This window comes from Colobus angolensis, unplaced genomic scaffold (genome assembly GCF_000951035.1).
Source record: "Colobus angolensis palliatus isolate OR3802 unplaced genomic scaffold, Cang.pa_1.0 Scaffold113, whole genome shotgun sequence".
Lineage (NCBI taxonomy): Eukaryota > Metazoa > Chordata > Mammalia > Primates > Cercopithecidae > Colobus > Colobus angolensis.
The window spans coordinates 3,696,695-3,723,164 of record NW_012112364.1 but is presented as its reverse complement, the minus strand read 5'-3'; the positions used below and the strand labels follow the sequence as shown (position 1 = coordinate 3,723,164).

Below are 26,470 nucleotides of genomic sequence, written 5' to 3'. Positions count from 1 at the left end.
TCATTGAGCAGTGGTTTGTAGTTCTCCTGGAAGAGGTCCTCACATCTATTGTAAGTTGGATTCCTAGATATTTTATTCTCTTTGAAGCAATTGTGAATGGGAGTTCACTCATGATTTGGTTCTCTGTTTGCTGTTATTGGTGTATAGGAATGCTTGTGATTTTTGCACATTGATTTTGTATCCTGAGACTTTGCTGAAATTGCTTATCAGCTTAACGAGATTTTGGGCTGAGACCATGGGGTTTTCTAGATATACAATCATGTCATCTGCAAACAGGGACAATATGACTTCCTCTTTTCCTAATTGAATATCCTTTATTTCTTTCTCCTGCCTGATTGCCCTGGCCAGAACTTCCAACACTATGTTGAATAGGAGTGGTGAGAGAGGGCATCCCTGTCTTGTGCCAGTTTTCAAAGGGAATGCTTCCAGTTTTTGTCCATTCAGTATGATATCGGATGTGGGTTTGTCATAAATGGCTCTTACTATTTTGAGATACGTTCCATCGATACCTAATTTAATAGGAGTTTTTAGCATGAAGGACTGTTGAATTTTGTCAAAGGCCTTTTCTGCATCTATTGAGATAATCATGTGGTTTTTGTCTTTGGTTCTGTTTATATGCTGGATCACGTTTATTGATTTGCATATGTTGAACCATCCTTGCAGAAATCAGTGAATCCAGAAGCTGGTTTTTTTGAAAAGATCAACAAAATTGATAGACTGCTAGCAAGACTAATAAAGAAGAAAAGAGAGAAGAATCAAATAGATGCAGTAAAAAATGATAAAGGGGATATCACCAGCGATCTCACAGAAATACAAACTACCATCAGAGAATACTATAAATATGTCTACTCAAATAAACTAGAAAATCTAGAAGAATTGGATAAATTCCTGGACACATCCACTCTCCCAGGACTAAGCCAGGAAGAAGTTGAATCTCTGAATAGACCAATAACAGGCTCTGAAATTGAGGCAATAATTAATAACTTACCAACCAAAAAAAGTGCAGGACCAAACAGATTCACAGTCGAATTCTACCAGAGGTACAAGGAGGAGCTGGTACCATTCCTTCTGAAACTATTCCAATCAATAGAAAAAGAGGGAATCCTCCCTAACTCATTTTATGAGGCCAACATCATCCTGATACCAAAGCCTGGCAGAGACACAACAAAAAAAGAGAATTTTAGACCAATATCCCTGATGAACATCGATGCAAAAATCCTCAATAAAGTATTCGGGTTTTATTGCATCCCCATAAGGACAAGGGTCATTGTCCCCAGCTCCTGACAGTCATTCCGCTGGAAAAAATAGTGATTCATCGCTTCTCGGCCTTTGGGCTCAGATCAAGTGGAAAAATAGTGATGGAGACATCCCTGAACTTGCACAGGAGGGCTGAGGCCGTGAGTCTGAAAGAAGACACTGCTCTGTGACAGATTGTTGGCTTTGCTGAGGGTGGTTCATTGTCCCAAGAAAGAAAATCTGACTACCAGGGTGGCCAATCTAAAAAGCTGCACCGTCCTTAAAAGATCTCTCTTGGCCGGGCGCGATGGCTCAGGCCTGTAATCCCAGCACTTTGGGAGGCCGAGGCAGGTGGATCACGAGGTCAGGAGATTGAGCTCATCCTGGCTAACACGGTGAAACCCCATCTCTACTAAAAATACAAAAAAAATTTAGCCGGGCGTAGTGGCGGGCGCCTGTAGTCCCAGCTACTCGGGAGGCTGAGGCTGGAGAATGTCAGGAACCTGAGAGGTGGAACTTGCAGTGAGCTGAGATCGCGCCACTGCACTCCAGCCTACGTGACAGAGCGAGACTCTGTCTCGGGGAAAAAAAAAAAAAAAAAAAATATATATATATATATATATATACACACACACACACACACACACACATATATATATATCCTTCTCTCTCTTTTCTGGTAAAAGTACTATATAATTCCTCATTCTCATATTTTGAGTTCCGAGCCTTTCAAATATGTATGGAGAGTAAGATTGATGGCACAGTTCTACTCAAGACACTGTTGGGATGTACTGGTTTTGGTAGTACTGCCTTGCAGATAAAGGATGGAAGCAGAGTATTGGATCATCTTTTTCATCTTCTTTACCTCCTCACGCTTCCCAGCACGTTGCTTGGCAGCATTGTTATCTGTGTTTATGCTGTTAATATCCAGGGCGGAGCACAGACTTCCAACTAAATTACACAGAATGCCCTGATGGTCTTCACTCTGCAAATGGTATTGTGTTGGCAGTACACTCTTTAACATTCCACCTCTCACTTAGTGTCACACTGAACTGCAGCTCTTAACTTTGGAGTAATGTAAACATTTTCTAACAGTTTCTTATTCTAAGATACAGATGATTACCTTCCCTTGGGAGTATATTACCAAATTTTTTCATCATATGAAAAAATCTTGTTAGCTGTGTCTTTGAAATCATGCCTTTTGTATTTTGTATGTTTTAGTTTCTTCAGATGGAGGTACTGAGCCCTCTGCCTTAGTGGATGACAACGGTAGTGAGGAGGACTTCAGCTATGAGGACCTCTGCCAGGCGAGCCCTCGGTACCTGCAGCCCGGCGGGGAGCAGCTGGCCATCAATGAGGTACTGGAATTCCACATGACAGTGGTGGATACGGGATACCTGATTTTCAGGGTCCACAACCACTTCTGACTTTGTTCTCTAGTTCTTCTTTACTAAGCATGTGCAAAAGCCTGGAACTCTGATTAAAACAACACTGTGATTCACTTTGGGAGGCTGAGGCAGGGAGAATTGCTTGAAGCTGGGAGGCAGAGGTTGCAGTGAGCCGAGAGCACACCACTGCACTCCAGCCTGGGCGAAAGAGCGAGACTCCGTCTCAAAAATAAATAAAGAACAACACTGGGATTCTCTGACCCCGTCCAGGAAAATGTATGGGATTAAGCTTTCTGGGTAGAGGAAGCTCATCTTTTTAGGTAAAGAAGAGCAGCTCCCCGTCAGTGTTCGGCCAGTGCTTTCCACTTGGTGAAAGAATACCCTCCCTTCTGGTATCTCGTATCATACTCACAACTGATCTGAGAGGCAGACATTATGGTTATTATCCACATTTTCATCAACGCTCTGAGGAAAGATGTCTAATTACTTGATGGCGAATGGCAGAGCTGGAGGTACCCATGTATTTCTCCCTCCAAATCTGGTGTTCCTTCGGCCACCCTGCAGCTGTAGCTTTTTTTTTTAGGAAATCATTCTGGAAGGTACCTCCAGCTTTTGGTGTTCTTGAGCAGAACGTGTGGAGCATAACTCCTCAGTGAGTCAGTGTCTCTACCGAGATCGCCAGTGATGTGTATCGTTGGCCGCTACGGAGATGTGCAAAATCACCTGCTCCTGTGACTGGTGGATGGAGGAGCCACATCTGTTCCTGTTTAATTGTTAACGATCTCAGGATCATGCTATGTTCTCTTTAATTGCTGTGAAGTATAAAGTTAGATGCAAAGCTTACTTGAATGGTGAATAAAGTATGAATGATCTGCATTGGAGGGAGATGTGAGGGACGGACTTCCAATAGCGTATGTGCATAACTTTAGTAAGCTTGGCTCTGTGACATCTAGTATGGTTGCCAGAAACCATTTTTGGAGCAAAGATTTCAGCATTGAAGTTTGCTAGATAACTGACCTGCTGCTAAGTGAGCAACTTATACTTTTTTTTTTAAAAGGGGCTTGCCTGCCTTCCTGCCTTCCTCCTTCCCTCCCTCCCTTTTTTCTTGCATTTTGCTCTTGTTGCCCAGGCTGGAGTGCAGTGATGTAATCTCGGCTCAGGGCACCTCCGCTTTCCAGGTGCAAGCAGTTGTCCTGCCTCAGCCGCCTGAGTAGCTGTGATTACAGACATGTGCCAGGACACCTGGCTAATTTTTTTGGGGGGAACAGAGTTTTGCTCTTATCCCCCACGCTGGAGTGCACTGGCATGATCTCCACTCACTGCAACTTCCGCCTCCTAAGTTCAAGTGATTCTCCAGCCTCAGCCTCCTGAGTAACTGGGATTATAGGAGGCCACCACCACGCCTGGCTAATTTTTGTATTTTTAGTAGAGACGGGGTTTCAAAATCTTGGTTGGGCTGGTCTTGAATTCTTGACCTCAGGTGATCCACCTGCCTAGGCCTCCCGAAGTGCTGGGGTTATAGGTGTGAGCCACCATGCCCAGTATAAGGGCTTTCTTTAAAAGCAGGTAGAGATACCCTCCTGACTTTGTTTTTCCTCAGCCTGTTCTCCTGGGTTCTCTTTGTGTAACTAGTCACATAGTCAGTGTAGACCAAATGCCACCAGCATATCCAAGTGAGAGGATACCAGTGTCACCCTGAGAGAGTGCATCTAGCAGCTCCCTCACCCTCCTGCCCACTTGTGCTCTATGCTGAGCACACCCCACTGTCTCCTTTCAGCTGATCAGTGATGGCAATGTGGTCTGCGCAGAAGCCCTGTGGGACCATGTGACCATGGACGACCAGGAACTGGGCTTCAAAGCCGGGGATGTCATCCAGGTTCTGGAAGCCTCCAACAAGGACTGGTGGTGGGGCCGCAGTGAGGACAAGGAAGCTTGGTTCCCCGCGAGCTTTGTCAGAGTAAGTGTGGGGCGCTTGCAGCTTTTCCAAAGTATCTGTGGGGGCTGCAGGATCCATTCAGGTCAGAACTCGCCTTTCATCAGGTCAGCTCTTTTGTAATGGTTATCTGACATGCAAGTCACACCTGTAAGAAATTAGGCTGGGTCGGAGCCAAAATGTTAACAGAAGGCAAGCGAGTTGCTCGGTGTTTCTCTGCGGTCCTTGTGCCTGCTGGCACAGCTGCAGCCCTGCTGAGGCCATGAGACTCAGACGAGGGCCAGGCTGCCTTCTCAACAGGTCACAGGAAAGTAGGAACCTGGGAGGTCTCCTGCCTCTGTTCCATGCTGCCCTCCCCTGCCCCAAGTCACCTGTCCCCTGTGTGTGGGTTGCAGTTGCGAGTGAATCAGGAAGAGCTGTCGGAAAACTCCAGCAGCACCCCCAGCGAGGAGCAGGACGAGGAGGCCAGCCAGAGCCGCCACAGACACGGCGAGAACAAGCAGCAGATGCGGACCAACGTCATCCGGGAGATCATGGACACTGAGCGGGTGTACATCAAACACCTTAGGGACATCTGCGAGGTGGGACGCCAGGCGGGGACCTCACGAAGGGTCACAGTACGAGGTTGCCTGAGGCGCCCAGGCTTTCTCCCCACCTCCACCCCCTCCCCTCCATCAGACTCCCACATGTACACACTTACCCACTGCTCATTTCTCTGCCCCTGCTGTCTGCACTGCTAGGTCTGAGTGCGGCGGCTGTCCTAGCTGTTGGTGGAGGTTTTTTAGAGTCAGGGTCTCTTTTCAGAGGCAAGGCTTTTTCTTAGAGATAGGGTCTTGGCCTGTCACCTAGACTGGAGTACGGTGTCAGGATCATAGCTCACTGCAGCCTCAAACTCCCGGGCTTTAAGCAATCCTCCCTCCTCAGCCTCCTGAGTAGCTAGGACTACAGGCATGCATCACCACACCCGGCTAATTTTCTAAATTTTGTATACAGACAGGGTCTCGCTGTGTTGTCGAGGCTGGTCACGAACTCATGGACTGAAGCAGTTTTCCAATGCCTTGGTTTCTCCAAGTGCTGGGATTAGAGGCGTGAGCCAGTGTGCCCAGCCCCTCTCCTAAGTGCACTCGGCAACTATCTCTATCAGGACCTAATTCCTGAGATTGTTTGAAAAGAATGGCTTTCATAGAAGGCACACGCTCACTTGATTTTACAAACAGTCAAAGGTTTGTTCCTATCTGCAACCCCACTGCATCTAATCACCAACTCACAGATGAGATCCTGAGTCATTTAGACACCGATGGGAAAAAATACTGGTTTTATATTGGTGATATCAGAGGCTATATTCTAGTGTCATGCTATTCTACTTGGCAACAAATTTTATTTTGTAGTCTTACCCTGATTTCAGAGAGCTTGTCATTAGTAGAGGTGCACCTGAAAGGGTTTTGTCTTCCTGTGGTATTTTGTGCTTTTATGGATTGTGTACGAGCATCACCCTACACTGCTTTTTGCCCTGTCTGCTCATTGCGACTCTCCTAGCTATAAATGCTGATATCGGCACTACCATTCAACGCTGACCGTTCAGTGCTGAAGACAAGTTGAAGTCAGAGAACTGCCTGGATTAGCCAGCTGTGTGGACAGGCCAGTGTTTAGCTTCTTTGTGCCAGCCATCTCATTCTGTGTGAGTGTGTGGCGAAAGAAGCAGTTCTGCAGTGGCGTTTAGGGAGATAAGAGGAACTGCCCATAATTATTGAGCATTGACGGTTGCCACCCCTTCCTGGATTAACTCGGCTACCACAGCATTCTCACTGGGCAGGTCCTGTTAGCCCGCATTGCAGATGGGGAGACCAAGGCACAGAGAAGTTAAGTGGTGGGGTTGGATTTAAACCCAGGCAGTCTGCCCCAGAACCTGCCCTTTTCTGAACTCTATTACATTATATTGTTTTCCTGTTAAAATTCATACCAAGTGGTCATTGGTATGTGTTTTACTCCATGGTCAGTTCGTTCTGTTGCATGTCATGATAACTCTTTTTGAGTTAGCTGTTACAGGTATGTACAGCCTTTTCTTCTTGTCTCACTAGCTCCTACCCAAGCCTTAGTGTAGCCATGGTGTTACACACAGATAATCAGTGCAAGCCTCAGATTAAAGACCTACAGATTGGTGCTGTCCATAGAGAGGCGGTGCTGGTGGAATCCTTGAGGAAGAGGAATCCTTGCCCTGAGGGACAGTGCACAGAGCTGCGTGGCTGTTCAGCAAGCAGTGACATTCTGCATTTGAACAAGTCTCCTGGGCTGTGAAATGGAATTAGAGCTGGGAGAATGATTATCTGAAGAGTTTGGAAAAACACATGTAACGACACCAATTTTTGAGCTCTGATATTTGAAACTTGTTTCTGGAAACATTACCTGGTTTATTGGATCCTAAATCCAACGGCATGAGCCTCTTTGCTTTCTTTTTAGTGTAAAACACCCATGGCAAGTTGCAGTCATGGAAGTGCGTTGACCTCATCAGACACTCACAGAGGTTAAAATAATTTTCTTTAATTAAAATTCATTCCAAGATCATGGTTTTAGGCCTACAAAAGCTGTACTATTCACATAATTTATTTGGATTTCCAAATGAAAGCCATTGCTTCTGTATTTTGCAGGGCTATCTCCGACAGTGCCGCAAGCACACAGGAATGTTCACTGTTGCGCAACTGGCCACTATTTTTGGAAACATTGAAGATATTTACAAATTCCAAAGAAAGTTTCTGAAAGACCTTGAGAAACAGTACAACAAAGAGGAACCTCACTTGAGTGAAATAGGATCTTGCTTTCTTCAAAATGTGCGTCACCCTTTACTTCATTATTAATAACATCTGGTTACATAATTGTGAAGTGCATCTCCACGAACAACAGGAGTCTCTTTAGCTTTATTGTTTGTTTGCTAGATGAATCTTCCATAGAAAGGAGATGTTTCTTCTATCTTATATGCTTATCATATAAACGAAATCTGTATAATCTTGTCTTAATGTCCCAAATTCATTTTTTCAAAACCATTTTACGTAGTCTGGAATTAGGGGGTTACATTTGGAGTAATTACTGTTTAAAAATTTCTAAGGGTGATGCCGTAAGAACTATGGAGTCCTTCCTAGTAATATCCAGGAAGTGTCTATTACATTTCAGGCACCGTTTCCAGGGTTTTCTTATATTGGCTTGTGTATTGCTATGAGGTAGATATGATTATCTGTCTCACTTTCTAAATGAGGAAACTAAGGCCCAGAGAATAAGTAACCCAAGGCCACATACCAGTAAGAGGCAGCTGTGAAGGCAGACCCGGGCATGTGGCTCCACGACACGTGCTTGTGATACTGTAACTGCCTCAGAACCTTCCTGTGATAACACACATTTATCATTTTTTAACTTATGATTGACTGTTACTGCTAGAAGATTTCAGAGGAAGATTTTAGTCCCAGCCCACATAGCTAGGGAACAGTAAGAGTAATAATAACAACAACGACAGCCTCGCCACACCTTTACTTCCTGGGTGCTGAGCTCAGTAGCTGTCTAGAGTCCTCTGGGGCAGATAGATTTTAAGTGGCTGGGCGTAATGTTTTTGTGTTAAGTCAGTCAGCTGGAGGCTGGGCCCCATGTGTGACCTGGGCATATTTGGGACACTGTCACAGGCCTCCTTGTGTGGCCTGTGCAGAAGGTTCCTGCAAGAGCCACCTTAGGACAGGCTGGAGGCCGGGTGGTGGCCTGAGGAAGGTAAGTCCCACAGTGAGGACGGGGAGTACTGCTACCACCAGGGAAGGGGTCGTGGCGGGCCCAGCCAGGGTGACAGCAGAGAAACGGGAAGAGAGGTGTGTCGAAATGGGCATTTTTGAGGAAAACCTGACAAGACGAGTTTTAAACCGCAAAGAATAAGCAACCATCAAAACTGCATACATGGTTTTCAGCTGAGTTGAAAAACTTTGCGGGAGGGGGACGTTGGAGGCCCTGTTACCCACCTTCCAGGATGAATGCGAGGGAGGCTAGAAGGAGACCCGGGTGCTGAGTCCCAGGGCAGCCTCGTCCCCAGCCGCCTCAGGAGCCTCCCGAAGCACCCCTTCCTGCCGGCCAGATAACGCTTGTAGAAACCATGGCAGGGCAGCTCGGGCACCAGCGATTTCATGCCCTGTCCTTCTTGCAGTCGTCCATCTTCCTCCTTTCTAGGAGTGTCCCTTACAGAGGGCTGGGATGATGCCCCAGAGGCACCCCAGAAGCTGATGAAGCTGTGCTTTTCCTTCCCAGCAAGAGGGCTTTGCCATCTATTCCGAGTACTGCAACAACCACCCGGGCGCCTGCCTGGAGCTCGCCAACCTCATGAAGCAGGGCAAGTACAGACATTTCTTCGAAGCCTGCCGCCTGCTGCAGCAGATGATTGACATCGCCATCGATGGGTTCCTGCTCACACCCGTGCAGAAGATCTGCAAATACCCGCTGCAGCTGGCCGAGCTGCTCAAGTATACCACACAGGAACACGGGTGAGGGCGCGGGCGAGGGGCGCGGGCGAGGAACGCGGGCGAGGGGCGCGGGTGAGGGGTGAGGGGCGCGGGTGAGGGGCGCGGGTGAGGGTGCTGCTGCCCTTACCTGTAGGCAGTTCTTCACCCCTGCAGTGATAGGTGAGGCTTCAGTGTCAGCCTTAGCACTTTGGGCGCTCCGTGGGAGAAGTTTTCAGATCGTTTAGAATGTGTGCAATTAACTCTTGAAACAGCGTGATTGAAGAGGCTCCAGAATATCCACCGCTAGAGCTATGAAGACGCAAGGGTCATTCGTGAGCTGTGTCATCAGTGTACGGGGGCCTTTGTTGTGTTGTTACTCCTTACGTTGCTTACCTGTATTTTATAAACGTGCCTTTGGGTACTCAGTGGTTAGTAAAGACCGTTTCTGAGGGAAACAGACCAGTGTGAATGGAAAGCCATGACTCTCGTTCTGTCCTGTGCCCGTGAGGCTGACGCGCAGCAGCTCAGCTCAGAGCAGGATTCTTTATGGCAGAAACGTTACTTGATAGTGACTTACCTGAAGTTACTTGTTAAGCAGTCTCTACTTAGCAACCTAGAAGGGCTGAGGGCGCACACAAGCTGGAACTGTAAAAGGGTGTGGATTGTCAGGGGTGCAAATCCATACGGGGCGGCTGAGAAGACCAGGGCACTGGGCGCCTGCTGGGCCCTGAGCCATTCGTAGGCACCAGGGTGCCGACTGTCTGGTCTTTTCCCTGTTCCCTCCTGCTGGAAGCGCAGGGCTTCCTTCCACGCTTACCTGAATGCTGCGTCTCCCTTTGAGCTTCCTTAGTGCCTGACTAAGCTCTTCTTGTTACTCACCCTTCTCTCGTTTGAGTCTCAGCTTCTCCTGAACAAAAAGCAACAACATACACATTCTCTCTGTCTTTATCATCTGCTTTGGTTGTTTCTGAATTCCTCTCAGGCCCTCGTTCCCTAGCCATATGATCTCTTCTGGGGGAGCCAGAAATTATCCTTTGTTTCCTTAATAGCCAACCATCATTTCGTGCATGCACAGAAGCCTTTGTGTGGCTATACATGAGGCATGTCACCCATTCAGCTTTGGAATGTGCATGCCCGTTTTCCATGCCACGGGAAGATGTCATCACAGCACAGCCCAGCTGTTTGGTACCTCAGGGAAGCAGTGCTTGGCTCATTCTGAGTTCTCACCCGGCCAGCAGGGACATGACAGTCATGGGACAACTGCTGTGTGCCCGGCTTCACGCCAGGCCACCCAGGGGCACAGGGGTCTAGGCTAAAGCTGACTCTTTTAGATGAGAATCGAAACAAGGGCCATGGCCCTGATATAAGGTCTTTGACTGCACCTGTAGCTCTGGAGAGGGTCATCTCAAAGGGTCCTGTTGAGAAGAGGAAGAGGGAAGGGATTGTGCCAGGAGGAAATTTCTGTGGCAAACCACAACAGTTCTGGGTTTCAGCAGCTGAATATCTCCCTGCAGGGAGTGGAGAGTGAATCATTATTCTTTTGTACTCTCTGCCTCTGAACTCCTGTGGAGAGACAGACTTAAAAAGGGAAATTTCTGGCCGGGCGCCGTGGCTCACGTCTGTAATCCCACCACTTTGGGAGACTGAGGCGGCTGGATCACCTGAGATCAGGAGTTTGAGACCAGCCTGGCCAACATGGTGAAATCCCATCTCTACTAAAATGCAAAAATTAGCTGGGCATGGTGACGGGCGCCTGTGATCCTGGAGGCTGAGGCACGAGAATCGCTTGAACCCGGGAGGCAGAGGTTGTAGTGAGCTGAGATCACACCACTGCACTCCAACCTGGGCGACAGAGCGAGACTTTGTCTCAAAAAAAAAGGAGGGGGTGGTGCGGGGGGGAACCTTCTTACAATTAAATTGGAAAGTAAAGAATGAGAGCAGGTCACTGAACAACAGACACTAGATACGGGTGTTAGCTAAAGAGGACTAAAGGAATTAGAAAAAGGAGTTCATTGAGATAGGTGAGAGAGAGCTGTATATTTTTTTCTTTTTCTGATGGAGAAATCAGAAAAGTTCAGTAGAAAAAAACAGGGAAGTCAAGAAAGCCACCAAATTGAAGAAGAAAAAATTGTAGTTGTAAATATCTTCTACAGATTTTCAAAGACATTTTTGAGAAAATGTCTAGATGGCACGATGAGGAGCCGGAGCCAAAGACAAGTAATAAGAAAGTTAAGAAGCAAAGACTTCTTGGAAGATGTGGGCAGGCGGCTCAGTGCATTCTGAGATGGGAAAGCTGGGTCCGGAAGTCCGCACCTCACTCTTCAGTAGTTGATTTTCTTCCTTTAAGGGCGTTTTTCGCCAAGAACATCTGCGGATTTGGGTTTTTTCAAAATAAAAATTAGTCAACATGACGGAAAGTCCATTTCCTAGTCTTGAGTGAAACAAAGCAAAAATTATTTTTAAAACACCATTGCAATTCAGTTTTGTCCAGAAAAACTGACTTTGCACCCTTTCTTCATGGCTGGAGGCCTCTCTGGAGGCTCCGTGCCCATTATTTTGGCAGCCACTGGTGTCATTCTTGCTTCTGCCCTCTGCCCCGCTCCTGAGTGTGAACGGGCCTCTCTGAAGGTGGCAGGGTCTGCTCGGTGGGCAGTGTCTGGGGACTTCCCAGGAGCTGGGTTGAACTGTGTTTGGTAAATAGACAATAGAATCTGCTTTCAAGGCTTTCCCATGGCTGTGCAGGATTCTAACTCATTCCGGCTGTGAGGAGCGGCCCTGTCGGTCTTGTAAGTTGCCATGGGAAAGTGGAAAATACAGCTCATTCGCTGGATGGTTGGTCTCCGTGGCCCTGCATTATTAACGCTGAGCAAAACCTGAATGGGAGGCTTGCAGATACTGGACGTGCTCTGTGCTAGCCTGTGTGTAGATGAAAACTGTAGTTTCTGCTTTTCCGGTGCCTACAGTTTTAGTGGGCTTGGGAGCGGGGACCTCCTGGGGAGAACATTTTAGCTTGATGTCACTGTGGTGGACGGAAAGCACCAGAAAGGAAGATCTGTTGGTGAGGTGAATGCCACACTGCCATTTCCGTAACGCACCACTTCAGGCGCCTGTCCTCGCCTGTCCTTTCCCGAACAGCATAAAAGATGAACATTCAGAGCACACAGTCACTTTTGAAAATGGTTAGTGATTTTTAAAGTACTTTATATAGCGAAAGTGGTTATGTGAGAATCAGAGCCATGATAGACTGTTCTTTCTGTATTAATGAAAGTCACCCATTGTCACCGTGACTGAAATTTATTTGTGGCATTCACTGTCATTCATTGTGATTTCTGGGAAATGAGTGAAAACATTTTTATTCCAAAGAATTCCGAATTGCATTGCGTCAGTTCCCTTAACCTATGCAGACTGTAGTCTATTCACAGGGAAACAAGAAAGGGAAACAGCGGCTACGATGTAAATGACACTTTGTCTAGAGCATTTGTATATGAAGAAGCGCCCCAGTGGGTTATTTTGCCAGTCCTTATTTGTAAGGTACATGTTATGTGACTAAAATTATCCTCCCATCTTGCAGTGACTACAGCAACGTAAAGGCAGCATATGAGGCCATGAAGAATGTGGCCTGTCTGATCAATGAGCGCAAGCGCAAGCTGGAGAGCATCGACAAGATAGCTCGCTGGCAGGTGTCCATCGTGGGCTGGGAGGTAAGTGGGAGACACCCCGCATGCTCCCGTGCCACTCACCCCTCCTGCACCTTTGATCTGGTGCGGACACACTTAATATCCTGTGGTCAATCAATACCTTATATTCTTGGCTTTAATGGTATATATACCATTCATGGTAAATGTGTTTTGAGGCATATTGTTGAATTTAACAGCCAGCCACTTTATACCCCACCCCCGTAAGAAATAAAATCTGAAGAGTATCTGCAGTTAATTTATTGCGGAGCCTCTGTCTCTCCAGGTAGAGGGAGCTCCACGAGAACCATAGAGGACACTTCATTTGCAGCCACGTAACACAGTAGTAGACGTATGGGGGCTGTGGAGTCCCTGCCTACATGTGAATCCTGTATGATCTGGGCCAGATTAATTTTTTTAACTTATAAATTAGGGAGGAAAATATTACCTCCCTGAAAGGCGACCGTGAGCATTTTATAAGATAGTACAGGCCAGGTACAGTGGCTCGCACCTGTAATCCCAGCACTTTGGGGGGCCAAAGTGTGAGAATCGCCTGAGCCCAGGCGTTTGAGGCTAGCCTGGCAACCTGGCAAGACCCCATATCCACAAAAAGTAAAAAAAAAATCAGCCAGGCGTGGTGGCATACACGTGTAGTCCTGGCTACTCGGGAGGCTGAGTTGGAAGGATCACTTGAGCCTAGGAGGTTGAGACTGCAGTGAGCCATGATCGTGCCACTGCACTCTAGTCTGGGTGACAGAGCAAGACCTCTGTCTCAAGAAAAAAAAAAAAAGGAAAGAGTACAAATACAATGCCTGTAATAATGGTCCAACAAATCCTTTCTCTCTCTCTGTATTTATAAAAACAGTGACAATAGCTAGCACCTGCATGTGTTTACCACGCGTCTGAATGGCACTGATCTGAGCCATCTGTACCTATGTGAACTCATTTAATCCTCTCCACCATCCTATGAAGAAAGCACTATTATTATGCCCATTTAACAGATGGGAAAACCGAAGCACAGAAAGGTTAAGTAACTTGCCCAAGACCACACAGCTCAAAAGTAGCAGAGCTGGATTCAAACCCAAGCAGGCACCCTGGCTTCAAAGTCCGTGCTGGTGACCACTGTGCTCTACTGCCATTAAATTAAGAACAACAAGCAGATGCCATTCAGATTTGTAGACCAAGCTACATTGATTTTACATTTATTAATTGGTCAGAGCTTTCTCCCAGAGGACTGAGAAAGTTTGGAGGAAGAAGTTAGGTTCTTAACTGAAGTAGGCTACAGGTGGTGAAAATTGGAGAGAAACACGTAACTTCAGGGGCCCTATAGACTTCTGGAGTTTGGGCAGGATCTCAGAGAACACTGAGTCCAACTCTCTCGTTTCGTAAGTGAGGAATCTAGGGCACAGAATTGCTCTAAGCAAGTAAATAGAAGAACTGTTTTGCAGTCAGGCTCTTTTGTCTCCAGAAAATACTGTGTATGACTGGGATCAAGGGAGAATCAAATCCTGTTTAACAAAGGCCCGTGTCATACCAGATACCATAAAGTAACATGGGATTAGATTCAACCTAAATATTGTAAAAGTGTGTTTTTCTTTTTGATTTTGGACACTGACATTTAGGGGAGAATTTGTCAGAAGTAAATTTCTTGCTGACCGTTTCCCGTCTGGGCTTTTGTTCCTGTCACTCTAAATAAGTTGCGACTCCAGGGAGCTGCCGTATACTCAACACAATAATGTCAGGTCCGTTATCACGGTCCTGTGCCTCCACGTGAATGCGTTCTTACCTATAACCCTGCACGCTCTCATTCTTCGAGGCTCTGTGTAGCTCAGCTGCTGTTTCAGATCTTGACTGGGTTCCATTAATTCAGCATGCTTCTTACCAGAGGCTGCAGCCAAGGAAGACCCCTCAGAGGCACCGTCACAGTTTTCTAGTGAGTAGGAAAAGAAAGAAAAGGAAGATATTTCAGGCACCAGGAGACCAATAAATCCAGGTTTATTAACACAATAACCTTTGAGGCCCTGCCCACCTGCGAATGGGGACAGGTAGTGGGCAGTCTCAGGTAACTAGAAAGTCTGAGAAAGATTCTCTGTTAGGAGTCTCTTCCATATCCTAACACCTGAAGGAATCCAAACGGGGAATTTTTTTTGTTTTTTGTTTTTCGTTTTCCTAGAGAGAAGGGTCTTGCTCTGCCCCTCAGGCTGGAGTGTACTGATGCGATCACCACTCACTGCAGCCTCAAACTCCTGGGCTCAGGGGATCCTCCTGCCTCAGCCTCCTAAGTAGCTAGGACTACAGGTGTGTGCCACCATGCCTGACTAATTTTTAAATTTTTATGTAGAGATGGGGTCTTGCTGTGTTGCCCAGGCTGGTCTCAAACTATCCTCCCACCTTGGCTTCCTAAGTAGCTAGGACTACAGCTGTACTAGAATTGGAAGATCTTAAGATGTGTTTTCATCCTTCCAGGGACTGGATATCTTAGACCGAAGCTCAGAATTGATTCATTCTGGGGAACTGACCAAAATCACTAAGCAAGGCAAAAGCCAGCAGCGGATGTTCTTCCTGTTTGACCACCAGCTGGTGTCCTGCAAGAAGGACCTGCTGCGCAGGGACATGCTATACTACAAGGGCCGGCTGGACATGGATGAGATGGAGCTTGTGGACCTGGGAGATGGGCGCGACAAGGACTGTAACCTCAGCGTGAAAAATGCCTTCAAGCTCGTCAGTAGGACCACAGATGAGGTTTATTTGTTTTGTGCCAAAAAACAAGAAGACAAGGCAAGGTGGCTGCAGGCCTGTGCAGACGAAAGGAGGCGGGTGCAGGAGGACCAGGAGATGGGTGAGCAGCCCTTGGCCCTGCAGGCACCTTTGCCTCCGCTTGCTGTATGTAATAGCTTCATTCTTCACCACCGTGGGCCTGCTCTGCCCAGCCTTCTCCCTCAGAGCTTGATCCCACCATGGGGAAGAGACGAGGGATCTGCAAACCCTAAATACTTCTGAATGTACTTACAAGACAGACCATGTCAGATGTAGTTACTACAACTAACATTTATTCAGTATTTACCTTGTGCCAGACGTTCTGTGGCCCATTTATAGAGATTGTCTCATTGAATCCCTATGAAGTGGTTACTGTTATACCCAGTTTACAGATCAGAAAATTGAGGCTTATGGAACTGGACCACTCTTGCACTGTGGCCACATAACATTTAAATCCAGCACTTTGGATGCCACATGCAGGGTAGAAGAATAAATAATAAAACCAGCTCAGTGTGACCCCAGAGATGGAACCCCACTATGGTGACCATCACCCAGGGTATCAGAAGTATCATGTGGGCCGGGCACCATGGCTCATGCCTGTAATCCCAGCACTTTGGGAGGCCAGGCAGGCGGATCACAAAGTCAGGAGATGGAGACCATCCTGGCTAACACGGTGAAACACCATCTCTACTAAAAATACAAAAAATTAGCCAGGCGTGGTGGTGGGCACCTGTAGTCCCAGCTACTTGGGAGGCTGAGGCGGGAGAATGGTGTGAAGCCAGGAGGTGGAGCTTGCAGTGGGCTGAGATCGTGCCCCTGCACTCCAGCCTGGGCGACAGAGCGAGACTCCGTCTCAAAACAAAAAAAAAGTATCTCGTGATTCTGGAGGCCTCCCCTTTGGCTGTGCCCATGCAGTACCTTCAGGGTGCCTCACTGCCACAGTTGATCCACACCCAGCAGCCTGTCCACATGCTTCCCATCTCTCCCTACGACACTCAGGAGGCCGCGTCGTCCATTGCAGTTAAGGCGATGGTCCTTCACACCCGGTGTTACATTCGTACGTCTTTGGTTTGTCTTCCCAGCTTCTGCTGACCTGGTGGTGCTGTGTGGCCCCTGAGAACGAAGCTTCCATGCCTGGCATTAATGATGGCGGCACCCATAGTCTCTGAGCCCCTATTTCATTGCCTCCCAAACTCTTCAGGGTTTTGAGCACAATCTGTTGAATGGAAGTCAGGGTGCCACAGTGAAGGATGTTCATCTCTGCAGCCCAAGTGAGCCCAGCCCTCAAAAGTCGTGGTCCAGGATGGAGGGGAGCCAGCATACACCCCTCCCCATCCTTGCCCACTGCCATGAGGACAGCAGAACTGAAAACCAGGAAGTGCTTTTTCTGTGCTCCCCAGCTGCTGACTCTAAGCTTGGCTACAGCATTTGGTCTCACCCAGAGGAGGTTTTGTGAGATTCTGCAGTAGAGTTGGAGGGATTTACGAGTTGATCAGGCTAAAGCGGAAGCAGGGATCTCCTTGGAAACACTCAATGGGTGAACGTTGGCCTGGATTTGGGCCACTCCAAGATACAGAGCTCCCCACGTCACAGGCGGCCCCTTACACCCAGTGTCGGGATGTCCTTTAGACTAAAAGGAAATCTGATTCCCAGCAACAGCCACAGATTATTGGTGCAGACTCGGGGGCCCCACTGGAATAGGGCTAATCACTCTCATGCCCAGAATTCATTCAAAGATGACAGTTACTAAAAGGCAAAATGACAGAGCCACAAAATCTTAGTTTTACTCGGCATATGATGCTGTCTAGTGCGGGCCCTGAAGTCATCTGTAAGCCAGAGTGTTTGGGCTCCTGAAGACGGCACTATTTGCCGGGGGGAGGCGGGGTATCCTACATGCTTTCAACAGTGTCTCGCAATAGAAAGGAAAGGAGGGGCCTCATGGGATGCCCTTTGCCGTGTGATGCTCCCCATGGCCAGTGGTCAGAGGATGCGAGTGTATGTATGACTGAGGCACTCCTGAGCCAGTAAGTCTGGGAACTGGCGCGTGTGTGATAAAACTGGATGCATTCCTTGCCTGGAATGTTTTGGCAACCCTCATGCTTGATGCATGTGTGTGGGTAGATACTTTATGTAGCAGGTCAGAGAGAATGGACACGAAGGGCCTTGGAGGCAGGGACAGCCCAGTGGCCAGCATACAGAGCCTGAGCCCGACGTCAGGGCAGTCTGGGACAGATGTTGGGCATGTGGAGGAGTCAGGGCCAGGGGAGCAGAGTGGGCAGAGGTAGAGAGGGAACCTCGGGAGTGAGCCAGGCAGCGCGAGCTCGCAGATGCAGGGACTGGGTCACCTCTGCCAAGCTGGAGTGAGCACCTGCCTCCAGGAGGAAGGCTTCCCTCGGGAGAAGGCAGGGCCCCAGCACCCAGCCCTGGCCATTCAGCTCTGTCCTTCCTTCTCCTTCCCCACATCCTGCGAAGCCAAGGGTTGCCTCGTCTTGTCTTTCCGGTGACTCTTGTTTCACCCGGTTCACGCACTGCACCCGTACACCGTCACTGTGCCACTGGACTCGACAGTGAGGGAACGCTCAGGGCATAGGCTGCGCGCAGCTGGGGTACGGAATCCGGTTCCTGCTACTCACATGCTGCCTTTGTTCAGGGTGTAACTGCTAGCGTGCAAAGGTCTCGTAGCGTGTGGGCGCACAGGCCCTGGGACCCTTTGCTCTGTCCTCTCCTTCTGGGGCCTCATCCTTTAGGTTATAATTGGGATGACCCTGTGTGAACGTTTGCCCGGGAGTGTCGGGCTTCACACAGACATCCTGCATTCTCATGGGCACCACCCCGTTTCACCCTCCAGACTCTCTGGGTTTGCAGAACAACCACATGGCCTCTTTGGCGATAATCCTTGTGACTTCCCCTTTGCTAGTCTTCAACCTGTCCAGGTTCTTTGAGGATTAAGATTCTTGGTCTCAGGTTATGGTGGTAACGTCAATGCTGATATGGGCTGTGATGCAAGTTTTGCTCTGAAACATGTCCACGTGTTCTGAATATATGTCGCATGTATTTCTAAATGCAGGAATGGAAATTTCAGAAAGCCAGAAGAAACTTGCCATGTTAAATGCTCAAAAGGCAGGACATGGAAAGTCAAAAGGTAAGTTATGGAGAAAGCTTTTTTGTCTCCTTAATGCTTATCAATATTCTCCTGAAAATGGGGAGCGTACCCCAAGTTGTCGGCCTGTGACCAGCTTGGAGTAAGGAGCACAGTAGAAGTTAGAACTCAAGGGCAGGTCCAGAAGTGGGGGCAGGTGAAGGTGGCCTGTGTTTGGTTTTGAATGTGCGTCAGTGTTTGCTCCCATTGGGATGTGGGCACAGGAAACCTTCAGAGGTTCTGCCAGAGGGGGGTAGACCTCCCTGCCCACCGGCGGCCCCTCTGCTCCCTCAAGTGCTGATGGTGTTAGCCACCAGGTCACGCACATCACCAGTCTGAGGCAAACCAAGGCCTCTTGCTTCTTTCAGGCCTGAGAGGACAAAATGTCAAACCCCAAACTGCTTGTCAGCTGTAGGCTGGATATAGTCTAGTTTAAGAAAAAGATGTAAAGGCTCGGTACATCAGGCAAGGAGTTAGACCAAAAAAGACACATGAGCGAGCTGATCTTGGGCAGTGATCCCCTAACCTCCACGCACATTAGAATTCCCGGGGCAGCCGTTCAAAAATGCCCAGGCTGCGTACCCAGGGCTCTGATGAACTAGGATCTGTCCACGCTGCCGGTAATGCAGATATCTGGCCCAACAGGAATTCACTAATAAGGATTTTTCCCAAAAAATATGCACTGCATTCTTAGAAACTTTATTCCAGTCATCTTTCTACTTTAAAAGGGTTTTACCCTATGAGATTTATCTCTGTTGATATTTTCCTGACTGCAAATGCAAAGACAAGGACCAGTGAATCCCAGGACTGCAGCAGGCCACCGACTAAAAGGCCAGGAGGAACTCCTTCCACAAACCACACTTAGCACTCCACTGCTTTCTCCGTGCAAATGCAGAATTTATTTCCCCTACTAAGTTACAAGTATCTTTAAGGCAGAAAACCCATGTTATTAATTTTTTAAAATCTCCACTTCTAATGTCAGATTACTAGGAAATCAGTTTGTCGGAATACATTGTTTTCTGTCCGTATCTTCTGAGAGTCACTCACCCGGCAGCCGGGCTCCTCAAGAACGGAAGGACTGCTGACATTCACAGGTGGCCACCGGGTGGGACGCTGTGCCTGGGTTGTCTAATTTCTTCCTTCCTGCCACCTCGGGAGATAGGAAGAGCCTTCTGGCAGGTCACGGGCAGGGGTGGGTTCTGAACCAAGGCCTTCCTGCTTTCAGAGCCCACGCTCTTCGTGCCATGCTGACTTACACAGTTACCTTTTGATCTAATCGCTAATCTTAATAAACCTTCTAAATTACCTCTGCACAGATTAAAAATACCTAGGCCAGGGAGGTTTTGATTAGAGTGGTGACGTATTGGGGGCACAGTTCTAAGCACTTTGCTTCTATTAATTCATTTAATTCTCATAGCAACCCCATAGTACTGTAATCCCCATTTTAGGGATTGGGAAACCAAGGAGTAGAGAAATAAATCATTTCCCCAGTAATCCCAGCTGGTAAATGGCACAGGAGAATTCGGGCCAAGGCAGCATGAGTTCCAGACTTCCATTTAGAGCATTTTACTGCTATTCACCGTGACCGTCAGTCTGGCTCGGATTCCGCCACTCTCCGCTGCGTGTCCTGGCATTCAGTTTCTTTCCCTGTCTAGTTGTCATAATACTTTCCTTGGAGGCTTTTTGGGAGATTTCAGTGACAGGGACTGTGTCAAGCTCCACACGGAGTACCTGAACATAGCAAGCATAGCTACTGGACCTTCTTTTTGGTTAATGTGAATTAAGAATTAGCTCTCTCCAAAAAAATGAGCTGGGCATGGTGGCACACACCTGTAGGTCCAGCTACTTAGGAGGCTGAGGTGGGAGGATTGCTTGAGCCTGGGAGGTAGAGATTGCAGTGATCCAAGATCACACCACTGCACTCCAGCCTGGGTGACAGAGTGAGACCCTGTCTCAAAAAAAAAAAGAATTAGCTGAGAACTTGGACTTGGAGTCTCAGCAGTTTCATTTTTTTCCTTTTTGGTTAACAAGTGACCCTCAGTCCCTGTTCCATCTCTCTCCCCTCCCGAGTCAGGCTACAACAGGTGCCCCGTGGTCCCACCGCACCAGAGCCTGCACCCCATCCACCAGCGCCACATCACTATGCCCACAAGCGTCCCCCAGCAGCAGGTATTTGGCCTGGCGGAACCCAAAAGGAAGCCCTCGCTCTTCTGGCACACCTTCAACAGGCTCACCCCCTTCCGGAAATGAAAACAGGAGGCTGTGCTTCCACGGAGCTGGGTGTCAAGAGGAGAGCTGGCTTTGTTTCTTGCGTGCTTCAATCCAGGGAAAGTTTCTTGGACCCAGTGATAAAAACTTCCTTTTTGGGATCAATGAAGGAGAGAAGGTCTCGGAATCACCTTTAGTCTTTGGAGACCCAGCTGCCTTTGCGGAAGGGAGGAGATGGTCATGACACAAAGCTTTATCAAAACTACACAGAAACACCTGTGACCCGCTAGGAGATGGCCCAGATGTGGGACCCGGTACCGTGCTCTAAAGTGAGTGGTGAGGCAGCAGCTGAAGCCACCCCTGGTGATGGTGAGCAAGTGCTGCTGCTGGTCCAAACACAGCATCCAGGGCTTTGCGGCTCCTGCGGAGTGACGAGGTTAGAGGATCGCTTCTGCGTTTGATTTTCAAGGATGTCATCAAGACAGGGTTGACACAATGCTGCACGTGTCTGGTCACCCTTAGAAACTGAGCTCTCACTCTCTTCTGTAACACTGGGGACGTACAGCTGTCGTGGAGCTGACCACGGTGTTCCCTGGCATTGTCCACACAGATGCTAAATGGTAGTGCAGACCTCATCTTGCAACGTTCCTCTTCCTGCAAGCGAAGGGGGGAGAAACAAGATGCATCTGTCACCTTCATCGCAGTCCTCAGTACAGAGCAACTTACGCATCCTCAAGAATCCACTGCTCTTCGGGCAAGGAGGGAGAAATCCTCCTGCACACTGGCTTTGTCCTGGAGTCGGGTTCCCTCCTGCCTGCACGTCTTGAGTAACTCCGAGCAGAAATCACACCTTGCCCACATGCTGTAACCTAAGAAAGTGCTATTCAAGGCTGGGCACGGTGGCTCATGCCTGTAATCCCAGCACTTTGGGAGGCCAAGGCAGGTGGATCACCTGAGGTCAGGAGTTCAAGACCAGCCTGGCCAACATTGCAAAGCCCAGTCTCTACTAATAATACAAAAATTAGCTGGGCATGGTGGCGCATGCCTGTAATCCCAGCTACTGGGGAGACCGAGGTAGGAGAATCTTTTGAACCTGGGAAGCAGAGGTTGCAGTGAGCTGAGATCGCACCACTGCACTCCAACCTAGGGGATAGAGCAAGACTCTGTCTCCAAAAAAAGAAAAAACAACTGCCATTCAAACAACTGTTTGCAATATAAAAAGCTCATTTACTCTAATATTTATGATACAGTGAATATGAAGGTGCACTGGTCAGAAGGCATTCTCAAAAAGCCGCACTGCTCCCGACAACGTCGTTACCAATGAAATCGCAAAGACAGGCAAAGCAGTCCTGCTTCTTGGGAATCAGAAGCTGCTTTATCACATAAAGCCAAACAGTAGGGCGTAACTATGTCACCTGAGCATGTCATCAGGCTTCTGAGGACTTGTTCCTTATAAAAGAGACCTTCACAAAATACCTTGGCTCAGAGATAGCAGTCTTTATTAACAAAGGCCGTGCGCGCTGACACCTGTAGATGATCGCCTCCTTTTCTTTGTCTGTGTTGTACATTTTCATGACATAACTTTTAACTGTGTCTAGAGAAGGCAGGCTCTGCAACAGAGATGCCCTTTCAACCCGCTCAGTGCCCTGGACGGGAGATGCTGTGTTACACTGGTAATGGATTTCTATTTGAGAAGCTCATGTTTGTATGCGATCCCTGCACAGTTGTTTTTCTGACAGGCCCGTGTTTGAGAATAAACAAGTCTGTGATGTCAGAGACAAAGGTGTATTCTTCAGTCTGCAGGTGTGTGGCACCTCCCTTCTCCCCTGCAGCCCCCCACATCCAGAGCCATTCCTGAGGGGTGACATCATGAATCAAGAAAACGTAACCTTTGTCCTCTCCGGTGAACCCTTGGAACATGCTGTGACGGCTGATGTCCGTTCTGAGCCACCTTGGCACGCATGCTCATGGGCAGCATTGCTAAGGGTTCGGGTGCCCTGTGGCTGACAGCCCGAGTTGCTTCTGTGGACCATCATGCCGCCCAGCGTGTCCTGAGACTGAAGTCGCTGCAGGAAGGAGCTTCTGGAGAGGTCCTGTGGCGTGTGGGTGCGTGTGTGCGTGTTTCCTTCTTGAACAGACATTCCAACTTCAGTTGTGTTTATAGAACTGACCTTTTTACTAATAAATACAATGATATATTTTGGAAACTATACTTAATGTGTTTTTCCTGCACACCTAGCAATAACTGTAGGGGTCTCTGCTAGAGTTGTTTGTATGTACAGCAATTTTGAACAAATTATTTTAAATGTAATAGAAGAGAATTCGTTTAAGGAAGTAAAGAGAATCATTTGCTTATGTTACATTTTCAGTGAGGATTCAGTTTAAGAGTCATTCTTAGGGCTTCCATTTCCTAATATTTATTCATGGGTAATGAAGAAATGCTTTGCATTTTGTGGCGAGTCCTAATTTATTTTCCAGCTGAGCCCTAACTTCCGGTTCCCACCTACCTCCATGGACTTCCTAACAGAGACTCATGAATACCAGGACATGTTTTTGTTAAATCAAGTTCAGTTCATTGCCCCGGTCAGTTTTATACAGTATGAGGGTCACTTGATTAAAGATCTTTCCTGGGTAGATCCTACTTCGATGTTCAGGTGATTTTGAAAACTGCTAACGTTTTTAAAAGGCTAGAACATCCTTTGACTTCTTGAAAATCCGCATGTCTGGCTTGGGTTTTATTACCACATGCCTGAATTCTTCAGAGAATAGAAGGCTCAAGTATTCTCATTTTCTGTTTGCCAAACTTCCTTCCTGATTTGAGTCACATGTTCCACTTGGGAAAAAAGGGAACAGAGAGCCGGCTCCTCCATGGACAGTGTATGAATTTCACTGGGAATCTTGCTGTCTCCAGCCTCTCTGCCTTTCTCTCTTTTTAACCTTACATTACATAATATTATAGATAGGCCACAAAAAAAAAAAAAGATGACATAACGTTTTGATGAATTTCACCTATTCCGTTCTTCATGTTTGAAAATTTGTCGACTTTGTTAGAAGACAGTTGAAGTAGCCTTGGGTCAAAAGCAGCCTTTTCAATTGTGATCATACCTAAAACATATCAAAACCCTGCAGTAGATTATAAGCAATTATAAAATCATAAAATTGAATGTTTGCAGAATCCTGGAGCAGTAGCTTTCTTTGTCTTTGGACTGCAGAGTAGGAAGAGGGCAGCAGTGGTGTGTCAGAGCTTCCCTGGGATACCAGCCACATGGTTTCTTTTCATTCGATCTGATTTTTGTTTCCCACTGTAGATCTGATTTTGTAGTTGAAAACATTTCACCATCAAACACTATTTCTGAATATTGTGCCTCTTTTATACCTAGCCTAGGTGAAAACCGATGCCATTCTTATTCAGAAAATCCCCCCATCCTACATGACTGTTATCTAGACATAAAGCAAAAGTGCATTTAATTCAAAATTTGGTTCACAATGTAAGTATTTCGTGAAAGCCAGCTGAACCAGCATTTTACCAGGTGGAAATCTCTGCAAGCCAAATTGCTGATACTCCTTCATACAAATCAACTTGGTGTCCTAGCCAGAATGGAACAGCATAATTACCTGGAGTGCGGGGGAGGATTTCTGCACCATTACTTGTCAGGGAGAGAAGAAACTTCGAAGTGTCCCTCAAACAACAGTGTCAAGAACTGTGAACAAATGTCCTTTCACCAGCTCACAGGCCAGAAATGCGGGACCCAAGTCAACTAGGTGAAACTTACTAGCAGACCCAGCTTTTCCATAATAACCTAATCTGCAAATCAGTTTATTCAAGTTTCCCTTGGCTGATATTGTTGTTTTCAGGATGCAATGACAGAGGATTTCAGAAGGCTTTGGAAAAATAAGTGGAACATGACTGATCTAAAAAAAAAAAAAAAAGCAAAAGCTTAAATATTTGGTGTAAGTTTACTTACCTACAACATACTTTGTTGCCTTTAGTTATCTCACAGGCACTGACATTTTATATTTAGAAAATACCTTTAATCTTTCTAATCTTTTTTTTGTAAATATTAGTGTCCATTGTGTATGACTTGCTAACCTACTTTGCAAGACTTTGGGCAACATTTTAGCTCGTTAACTTCAAGATGATGTGTCATCTGTATAGGTCAAAGGATGGGACTTCTGAACTGAGGAATTCGCTGTTGGCAGCCGAAGTATGATGTACAAGATTGATGTAACTTGATATGTATTTTTGTTGGAAGTTTTTTTGTAAAAAAAAAAAAAAAATTATTTACAAGGTTATTTGATTTTTTAAATGCTGTGAATCTATATTTGTTGTTTTGTATATTAAAATTCATTTGCCAAACTCTGATGATGCATTTGAGTAGCAGCCTTTATTAACAGGAGGAAGTGGAGAGCTGGGCGCGGGGGCTTCTGGGATTTGTAGTGCCTCTGCTGCCCTGATGTCCCTAGACTTCTCAATGGCAACAGCTCATCCATTCAGGAGCTCCATGTAACCCCTGGGTAGGCGTGGGAGAGGGAGGGCTCCGAGGGCAGCCTAGGAGGGCACCCTGGCTTGACGAACGTCAGTGGCTGGAGTAAGAGGGATGTGGAAGGGAGCAGTGAGGTGGGGCCGCTTTTGCTAGGGATCATGGAGAGGAGACAGAGAGAACAGACTGTGCCCTCTGACTGCCCCTGAAGGCTAGGCCCGGCCACAGGAGCTGTGTTAGTGGCCCTGCTCACTCGCCCTTTGTGGGTGGGTAGATTAGAATTTCCTTCTCTAACAGCTCAGAAGAGCTAAGTCAACAGCCCATTGTTTGCTGTGGCTGTAATCAGAAAAGGATTCCTATGAAGGCTGCCAAGTGGCTCCTCCCCGCTTTCTGTTCACTCTTAACATCCACCTGCTTCCCAAAGTGACCTGCTCCCCATCCTTGGGCTGCACTGGGGAGGGGCGGGCACTAGGGTGGGGAGGGGGCGAGCCCCACAACCCATAGGGCAGCGCATAGTGGCACCATGTATAGGAGAGAGAGAGAGAGACGGGGGTGGCATTTTCTTCCAGGGGAGTTGTGGGGAGATGACCTAACATAAGCGGCCCCTACTCCGCACTGGCGAGACGGGCAAAGCTGGAGTGAACCGAGCTGAGCCTGGGCACCCCCGGAGGCTGGAGGCGCTGCAGTCAGGAAGCACCAGGAGGATGGAGCCCTTTTCCCTGTAAGTACTGGGGGCCAGGGTCTCACTCCTGAGCCGGCTTCCCAAGGACCCCAGGCCTTGGCAGGAGGGCCTGGAGGGGGGACGAGCCCACGGAGTGGGTGGGGTGTCAGCAAAGAAAGCGGGGCCGCAGGGCAGGTTCTGGAAGCCTCTCTGCGTGGCTGGGCTGGAGAGTGCAGACGTGGGAGAGCCCGGAATGGGGAGCGCGTGGCCCGTGGGGGCCTGAGGCTGCGTTTCCCTCGCTGGCTCCGCGGCCGAGGTCGAAGCCGGCAGGCTGCCCAGGCGGGTCTGTCCCCGAGCTTTCCCGGGGGAGCAGAGGCGCGGGAGGCGGGGAAGGGCCGGGCGGCAGGACGGGTGTCCGCAGCGGGAGGTCGGGGACCCCATCGCGCGTTCTGTCGGGGTGGCCTGCGGTGCAGGGGTCGGAGGCCAGACCACGCAGGCGGGAGGGAGCCCGGCCAGAACTGCTGAGAGCC

At 48.0% G+C, this 26,470-nt stretch overlaps 1 protein-coding gene across 4 annotated transcripts in view; it reads left to right on the top strand.

The window, feature by feature from the left end:
* Window positions 1-25,155, top strand: part of SPATA13 (spermatogenesis associated 13) — a 154,086-nt gene extending 128,931 nt beyond the window's left edge. For 3 of the 4 annotated variants that reach the window (XM_011958736.1, XM_011958726.1, XM_011958746.1), the window contains 9 exons: window positions 2,458-2,594; window positions 4,402-4,581; window positions 4,953-5,138; window positions 7,203-7,382; window positions 8,830-9,062; window positions 12,592-12,721; window positions 15,161-15,533; window positions 18,519-18,593; window positions 20,665-25,155. In XM_011958736.1, the coding sequence (XP_011814126.1) occupies window positions 2,458-2,594; window positions 4,402-4,581; window positions 4,953-5,138; window positions 7,203-7,382; window positions 8,830-9,062; window positions 12,592-12,721; window positions 15,161-15,533; window positions 18,519-18,593; window positions 20,665-20,840 (1,670 nt within the window). In that variant the 3' untranslated portion in view covers window positions 20,841-25,155. The remainder of the gene's footprint in view (window positions 1-2,457; window positions 2,595-4,401; window positions 4,582-4,952; window positions 5,139-7,202; window positions 7,383-8,829; window positions 9,063-12,591; window positions 12,722-15,160; window positions 15,534-18,518; window positions 18,594-20,664) is intronic. The other variant, XM_011958751.1, reaches the window with a different exon arrangement.
* The last annotated feature ends 1,315 nt before the right edge of the window (window positions 25,156-26,470 follow it).